This window comes from Eulemur rufifrons, chromosome 30 (genome assembly GCF_041146395.1).
Source record: "Eulemur rufifrons isolate Redbay chromosome 30, OSU_ERuf_1, whole genome shotgun sequence".
Classification (NCBI taxonomy): Eukaryota; Metazoa; Chordata; class Mammalia; order Primates; family Lemuridae; genus Eulemur; species Eulemur rufifrons.
In genome coordinates this window covers 127,387,527-127,396,625 of record NC_091012.1, presented here as the reverse complement: position 1 = coordinate 127,396,625, position 9,099 = coordinate 127,387,527, and the positions used below count along the sequence as shown (strand labels likewise).

At 38.5% G+C, this 9,099-nt stretch overlaps 1 protein-coding gene across 4 annotated transcripts in view; it reads left to right on the top strand.

The window, feature by feature from the left end:
* The first annotated feature begins 489 nt into the window (after positions 1-489).
* The window catches only part of CNKSR2 (connector enhancer of kinase suppressor of Ras 2), a 268,798-nt gene continuing 260,188 nt past the window's right edge, over positions 490-9,099 (top strand). For all 4 annotated transcript variants that reach the window (XM_069463485.1, XM_069463484.1, XM_069463483.1 and 1 more), the window contains exon 1: positions 490-553. In XM_069463485.1, coding sequence (XP_069319586.1) covers positions 490-553 — 64 coding nt within the window. The remainder of the gene's footprint in view (positions 554-9,099) is intronic.

Sequence of the window (9,099 nt, the reverse complement as noted above, 5' to 3'; positions counted from 1 at the left end):
GCAGGAGGCCCCTCGTCATTTCCGCCGGGCAGCTAGTCGAGCCGGGGGCTTCACTCCCGTGTGTGAGGCTAACGGGCAAGTTGGCTGCGGGCGGGCGGCGGTGGCGGCGGCGGCGGCGGCGGCGGCGGCTCCGTCCCTCAGCGCCGCGACCCTCGGCAGCTCAAGCCATGAACTGAAGCCCCGCAGGGACAGAGACCCGAGCGGAGCGGCGGAGGCAGCAGTAGCAGCCGCCTCAGCAGGGACTGAGCAGACCCGGCTTGGAGCCGCGACCCCGGCGGGTTTCCCTCCCCGTCGCCGTTCTCACCACTGCTGCCAGCCTTTGGCTAAGAGACATTACAGCCTCGAGACCGACACACAAAAGCCGCTTTCTCCGCGCCGCCCGCCCGGTGAGGCTGCGGTCAACTAGGGACCCCACCTGAGGGAGGCTCGGACTGCTGAGTTCGTCTTGTGTCTGAGCTCCGCGCAGAGCGCGGAACCGACCCAGTGCCCATGGCTCTGATAATGGAACCGGTGAGCAAATGGTCTCCGAGTCAAGTAGTGGACTGGATGAAAGGTAATGCCCGCTGTGGGGAGGACGAGACGGCACTGGGGTGCGGGGTCCCTGCGCTAGGTTAGGAGGGGATGCCCGCCGCTGCAGAGCCCGCCATCGGGGCTTCCACCGGCTGACTGTGGTACGCCGGGAGGCGGGAGAGGTCCTCCGGGACTGGTAGGGGCCCGGGGTCCCCGGTCTCCTTTTGTCTCCAGCCAGAGGGGCGAGGAGAGGCGCGGAAAGCGAGGGGGCGGCCAGCGCCACCCGGTTGAAGGCAGAGAGCCCGGCGGTGGAATCCCAGCGCATCTTGCCCTGTCCTGGCTTCCCTGGCGGGGAGGACGTGGTGATCCTTGTCTTGTAGTTCAGGGAGGACCCTCCAGCCCGGGACCTGTGCCCCTGGTCGTCCCTTCTCTGGCCCCTTTGTTCCTGGGAAACCTGATTCCCCCTTGGCGGCCGCCCTTGCCAGGTGCCTACCCCAGCGCCAACTCTCCCAGCAACTTTTAAGCCTGCATAATGGGGTCAGGACGCGGCTGCCCCCATTTGGAGCTGGGGAGCGCCCCTCTCCCCTAGATTTGGCTGAGGATGCTTGAGGCGGGGAGGACACGCTACTTTGGGGTAGGGAAGGAAAACATGCTTCCGCTGGGACAGCATCCGCGGTGGTATCTCATATGGGCTCCCTCCTGTGCATCTCCTCGAGTCCTTTTGCCTCTGCCTTCTCCCATTCAGGCTGGTTGAGGCTTTGGACTGCACAGCTTTTTTAGGGGCCCCGACGCCAGGTGCAAGGTGATGCGCATTCAAGTACCCTTGCGTTTCTTCCATCTTTGAAGGCTCCCCCTCCGCCCCGCCTTTTTCCCCTATCAATTTCTAACCACAGTTATAGACACTCGCTCTCCTAGTCGCAAACGTGGGTTTTTTCTCTAGTCCCTGGCTTTCCTGCCTCACTACCTCCCTCTGTTGTCTGAGTTAATGGGCTTGTTGAGGACCGCCCCCACCCCTCGTTCCCCAGGCCCAACTCTTCGCTAAGATTTTGGGAATGCTGAGGAGGGCATGGATGGGATGAAATAAAGAATCCCTGACCATACTTGGGAGATGTTAGAGCTTTGCTTGAGGTAGTACCTAAGCACAAATTCTAGGTAGATCCGTCAGGGACCGAATACTTATCGTCTTTGAAAATGCCTTTATGAAGATGAGGGACCCCTCATTCTTGGAGCCTGCCTAGCCGCCAGACTTCCTAAGCTCCAGGTACTTTAGAACGAAAGATGGGGTGATTGGAAGGGCTTGAAAGTGACAGGGAGAAACTCATCCCCCCCATCTCCCCCCCTCCCGCCTTTTCGGCCTCTTGCTTATTCTTGTGGATTTTTATCTATTTTGCTTTCCTTTTATTCCCTTACTTGCGCTTTTATTCCTCATTTACTTTCTGTTTTCTGATATGTGGAAAGTGGTTTGTAACTGCAAAGCACACCAATGTGAATGAACTGAATTAAACCTAATTTGTTATTTATTGACTGCCCCCCTGTGTGCGGTGCATTGTGCTAAGGTGCCATGGGAGTTATAAAGATGACTAAGACAAAGTCCTGCAGTGGCTTATCTTTTTTGCTGCTTTTTCTCTTTCTGTGTTTGCTACTGAAATTCCAATTTCCTAGATTCCCACCAATTCCCCCCCCCCTTCTTAGATACAGACAAACATCTGTTTTTCTCAGTCATGGAAGAAAGAGGCAGAGTAAATGCAGGAAGCAAGAATGCTTAATTAAAACCCTTTTTTTTTTTTTTTGAATTTGTCTAAAAGGTTACCTTAGTTTGAGGCTGTTGCTGAAATATTCAAAGAAAAGCTATCTTGGCTCTATGGGAGTCTGATTACCTTCATAGACTACCTCTTAACAAATTCCCATGATGCTTGTAGGGAGTGCTGCATACTCCATCTTCTTCACCTCCCACCCTCTCAGTTACATTCTTGCAGTTTCCCCTAGGTCCACTGAAGCAAGTAGAACATTCCATGCACACATTCTGACACACATTATTAGTTTTCTAGTACACTAGTCCTTTAAAAATCTCTCCAGCCTAAAATGCAGCTTCTTTGAAGTTAGGTTAACATTATTAGCTGTCATTTTAAATGGTTTTTATATTTAAGTTGAATAACTTGCTTCATACCTGTTGGTAACACATTTTAGAGCTATTTCAAAAGATCAGTTGGGTAACCAAGATAGAATTTGTGTATGTTTGTACATATGCCTTGAAGAGAATGATATAATTACCTGTATATTTTAAGTCCCAATCTGCTTACTGCTGAAATTTCCATAATAATTCTATAAATTTGATTTGAGATATTATCAGAAAATGAGATTTTAAAAAATGGATGAAATGAACATTTCCTCAACTTGTAGCTTATACTGTTATACCTTAATTAATTGTTCCCTCTTTACCCTTTTCTTGCAAATAAACTTTAACAGAAGATATTTTAAAAATACTTTTCACCATTTCCTTAGATTCAGTAATGTTGAAAAGTCAACTGCTAACATAGGCTGTAGCTTTGAGATGGCTAAACTTCATTTGGTTATGTATTATGTAGTGTTGTAAAGGCAGTACCAAAGAATGAACAAGACTCTTGAACAACTGCAACATTGTGGGAGTTCTTCAGAGCATGCTCCTAATGTGACAGTTTCATCACCCTTAACATTTAAAGTATATAACATATGCTTTCCTTTAGTCACAATCATAAATAGTTATAACTCTGTTTAGTAAGGTACATTCGTTATGTTCTTTCTAGGGTATTTTTCTCTTCACTAACAGAGAAAGAACCATTAAGTGTATAAGAATAGACATGGGCATATATTTATGATTCTAGAAAACTTATAAAAGTGGTATAGAAACTCATTCATCAGAGAAATGAGGGGGGAGAAACAGGCTGACAAGATTTGTAAGCTCTGGTGACATATATTTGAGATTATTTATGAGGGACCATTTATACATTGCAATTTATTTTGATCTATTACTTTTTATTAAAATATTTGAGAGAGATGCAAATATAAAATGTATATATTAGTAAAGATACAAGGAAACACTGGCATTCTTTTGCTCACCCCAACTCCACTATTTATAAAATTTAGTACTCACTAAATTTTCTACTGACAATAAAAATTTGATATGACACAGTGTCAAATGTTATTTCCAGTAAATACATGAACTCCTTATGAGTCAGTAATATAAGTAGCTATATCCCAGATTATCCTGATAGTACTTCTGGATATTTGGAGATATTTTATAGACCTTCAGATTAATTTTAAAAATTAATGTTATAAAAATATTTTTGAAGAAAATCAAATACTTATTTAGCATTAGAAACCAGCCTTCTTTAGTTGGAAATTGCATTCAATCCTCTTGTAGTTTTGATAAAGTTTTAAAACTTAAACATTGCAAAGTAACTAAAAGCAAACAAGTCATTGGAAAAAGCTATAGGCAAATAACTATTTCTAATTTTTGCTCAGTCTATACTCTATGTTCTTTCTCAGCTCTTTTTCTGTTCACTTGTATGGCCTAGAAATATTTCATGATCTGCAGTTGAGTCCCCAGACTTTCTCCTTTTTATTTTGTTCACTGAAACATAACAAAAACCTCTAAACACTTTAGGGCCCTTATTATTAATTTTATTACTAATTTTCCTTGTCTGTGTCACACCCAGTAATTCCAATTTTATTCTCACACCTTTTCCAACTTTGAGAACCATTCAGAATATTCACATGACTAAGATAGTTATTTTCTAGGACCAGCTCCCTCCATGACATTCTTCTGGTGATCTTTAATCCCTTTCTGCGTCAAATAAAATGATTATGATTTTCAGAGTTAACCAACAAGCCCTGCTTTCCTGGTCTTTTCTTACTATCTCTGTGACTTCAACCAATCTTGTGTTATAATTCCTAAAATAATCTGAATTTTTAAGATAACCTTTTCTCAAGCCTTTCCATAATCACCTGCTCTATTCTTTCCTGTTTATTATAAACCATTTTCTTCAAGAGGCATTCCTGACTTCTAATTTCTGTCCTGATGACTCAGCCATCTTGGGGATAGAAAATAAAATACAGTATTTTAGATATTAGAAAACAAAACCAATGCTTTGCATACAACCCTATAATAGAAGAAAATGTAGTGATGATATAAGGTCTATTCAGTATAAAAGTTAAAGTCTGTAAAGGAGAATGTATCTGATAAGGCAAAGAAGTTTTGAAAGATACAATGCTCTTTAGTAGTAACTCTTTTATTCCCCTCATAGGACATAGGGCTGAGATTGAAATTTAATTAGATAAAGGAAAATGTCAATTTTGAGTTAAACTGTCTTGAGAGATCAGAAATAATTTTCTGGCAGGAACTTCAAACGTATGCACTATAAGAAAAATATGTTAAACTTAAGTGATCAAATTGGTTGTTTAACTTCCTTTTGAAAAATTAGATTTTTATTTCAATCGCAAGGTGACTAAGCACCAACAATCATCTGCTTTGGATTTGAAATTTTTTTTTTTTTTTGGAATAGGAATTCTTGTCATTTTAGGCAAAGAAGAAATTTACCTTTTCCATATGTAGAGTTTAGTTCACAAGAAACATTATTTATAGTGTCGTTAACATTTGCTCCTTAAGGTAATACTTATGATTTAGTGCAAATTAGGAAGAAAGAGTATATTTGTATAGATGTATTCTGGTCCTTAGATATTATTTACTCAGTACTTCTGTATGGAAGCTTCTTTAATGGACTGTTTTAAATAAATTATTCTCTGCTTTGAGGAAATTAGCCTCTGTAAGGGATGGTAGTGTCATTGAAAAACTTATGCCTAGACAAACAGAGACAGGTACCAACTAGTACACTTGGTAAATTTTTTAAGTTTGCATTATGTATGCAAACACCATTGGAAAGATGATAATTTTATTGAATCAGGAAGGGATCCATGGGGAGGGTGGGGTTTTAGCAAATATTTAAGCTATTTATTTAATATTTAAACTATTTATTTAGGTGTATTCTAAGAGGAATGTATCCTAAATGTAGAGGCACAGCAACTCTAGAGTGGAGATGGGGTGATTAACCAGAGGGATTGTATCTAGGTTTGTCTGGTTGAAGGGGAGAGGTGGGCAGTAAAGGGAAAGTGAGGGAGGAGCGTGAGTAGGTGGCACAAAAGTACAAGAACAAATCTGCATTTCACAAAGACAATAAAACTCTCATCATGTCCTGAGTTTAAATAAATACCACATTATAAAACTTTGGCTGCCAAAAATAAGCCCACAAAGAATGCGTATTGAATTGGTACAGCTGTTTCAAATCTGTTTCTCAGAAATAATTTGGAAATAATGTTAAAATGAGTTATTTTGAAGATTAATTACATCATTAACATTATATTGTTGGGTATTTAGAATTTTACTGATCCAAATTCTTATATGAAGAATGGAGATAGACTTTTAAATGTTCTTAAGGCAATGATAAATTATCATTTTTGTTTATAACAGAGTAACCTCAGATTAGGGCTTAATTTGTTATTAATGACTTTTAGTTGTCTACGTGACTTCCCTACAGTACCTTATACATAAGGCTTATCGTGAAAGATGAAGTTATTAGCTTCTATAAAGAGTACTACTAGAAGGATGGATCATCGGTACTAATTTAAAAGGGGGGATAGGAGAATAAATAATTTGAAAAATTGGAGTCTAAAACTTTATAATTTTTATGACTTTGTCATGGTTTAGTGTCTGACTAAAGAACAGCAAGTATAGTCTTCAGTGTGGAATCATTGTGATGAATAACAGTGAATTCACAGTTTTCATGAATAGCATAGGCCTGTGCTCCTCAAAATGGTATATTTCTGTGGTTGTGGAAGCCAAATGACCAAAAGAAACCAATGGTTGATTTTTAAATATTATTTTTATATTAAAACAAACATGGATATTATATTCATGATGTAGAAAGCATAATTGGCATGATTTTAATGATGAGACCGAGGCTTAACAGGAATTTTAGGCTTGTAGCTGTTTAAAGCTGCATTCCACAGACCTCACAGGGTTATGAATACACTCTGTTCGGCAATTATGGATACAGCAGTGGAAAAGTTTGATAAGCGGTGATTTGGTTTAGAAAAGTTAAAATTAATGTACTCTGTTTCCCCTTCTTTTTCTATTATTGCAGGGGGGCAAAATATTACCTTTTGGTCAAGGTCATGATAATTATAGCATCTTAATTTTGTTTGTTTGACCCATATACCTGTAGTTAGGATGAACTCCTTGAGAATCATTCTCATTTGATCCTATCCTTTCTTTTCTCACCCTTATCGGCTTAAAACAATTAATGGCTTTTCATTGTTTTTAGGATAAAGATGAAAGTCCTTACTTAACATGGCCTATGTGACCCTTGAAGGTTTGATTATTGCCTATGAGATAAGCCTCGTGCCCAGCACCAGGTATACTGGCCATCTCTCCATTCTTCCTGTTTGTCCACTATTGGGCCTTTGCACTTAATGTGTTCTCTCTTCCCTCTTTTGGTCACCTCGTTAAGTCCTACCCATCCTTTTGATCTCAAGTTTTCCTTCCTCTGCCTTAGGAAAGCCTTCCTACATTTTCCAAATCCCATCAGATCCTCAGTTACATACTCTCCTGGTACCATGTATATCTCCTGTGTCCCATTCACCAGTTTTATTTCTACATTAATTTGTAGATTATTTTATTGATGTACAACTCCCCAACTAGATGAGGGCAGAGACCCAATCTGTTCGTACCAATGTGTAAGAAAGTATCTTCCATAAAATAAGCCCTCAGAAAATATTTGTTGAGTGAAGGAATAAATTAATTTATTCACAGATTACTGTCTGTCAGCAAATCTGCTTTCCTAAATGACAATGCACGTAAAGTCCCTTGTAACACTCTAATGGATACTTCAGTGCCAACTTGTATATTGTATGCCAAAATACAGTGGAAATAGAGTTGCTTTATCCATTTCTTATAGTTGTGTTGCGCTAGCCTATTCAAAGACCTAAATCATGGTTCCATTTTGTTATGAGATGTTAATAATTTCAGTGATTAACACTTCTGTATTATGCCATAAATATTATAAATATGGTATAAATATTTGCTGATGTCACTTAATAGAACAACACGATAAGCAAATAATTAAAAAATTAAAACATACTTCATCTCCTGAGCATTTATTTTCTTTCAGATTTTCTAATTGTTTCTTCATTTTGGTATTTTTTAAAAGAATTCTATGTATTTTGGAATGCATGGTAGAGTGAAATTGATAAAATGCGTTAAGTTTGTCTTCTTGTAAAAATAAAAAAAAAGCTCATATAGGAAATTAAAATGTATTTTTCTGTTGTGAGAATAAAATATCCATTATTTGTTAATTAGTAAGACAAAATGGAAAAACAGCCCTTTAGTTTAATGAAAAACATTATCTTCTTTATTATATTTAATGTTAAATTTGCATTTTTATTGATGGTAATAAAATTAAGATATTTGAAGATGCATCTTAAATCAGCCCTTTCTTATGTAATTTTTCATGCCTTCCTTTGATTTTGAAAAAAATAATATTTTTAAACTAAATGTAGGTTTATTTTGACTAATTTTTTTCTTTTTTTGAGGCAGTTTCACTCTGCTGCCTGGCTAGAGTGCAGTGACATAATCATAGCTCACTACAACTTGAAACTCCTGGGCTTCAGTGATCCCCCTGCCTCAGCCTCTCAAGTAGCTGGAACTATGGGCATGCGCCACCATCCCCGGCTAATATTTTTTTTTTAATTTTTGTAGGGGTGAGATCTCACTATGTTGCTCAGACTGGTCTCAAACTCCTGACCTCAAGCAATCCTCCCACCTTGGCTTCCCAAAGTGCTGGGATTACAGGCATGAGCCACTGCACCTGGCCTATTTTCACTAATTTTTGAAGGGCACTTGTTAAGAACATATGTAGGGAGTTATTGTAAAGTATAGTTTGCTAAATACAGATGCCTCATGTGGAATTTTTGTGAATTACATGTTACTGGATAATCTCTAGTAGGCAAATCATAGAGATTTTTCAAATAACTATGCCTCCTCCCAGTTTAGAATGGTTAAAATATAAATCAGAATAAGTAAAAATTTTAAGACCTTAACATAGTCATGTCAGTTTGTTAACTCTTAATAAAACAACTTTAGGATTAAATGCAAAGCTAGTACTATAAAACAATGGATTGCAGTTGTGCCCTGATTGACTTACAACTATTCAACATGATAGAATTTTTTCAGCTTTAAAGATGTATTTCATTTCTTGTTCAATAATTTAAATTACAATCATTAATTCTAATAGAGGCTTTCATTATCTACTCTTGCAATTTCAGGAAAGAAAGGGTTAGTTGGTATTTACATAAATTCATTTGATTTTAGATTTTACTAAAATATAATACTAACTTATTAATATTTTAGTTTCTGTGTTCATCTATTGAGTATATTGTCACAGTATAAAATTGTTTTGAAAACCAACATTTATTAAATAAACCAAAACTCACACTGATGTTATATGATAGTTTTCCCTGGTAAGAATATTGTTATATAACTAATATCAAGTATAGCAC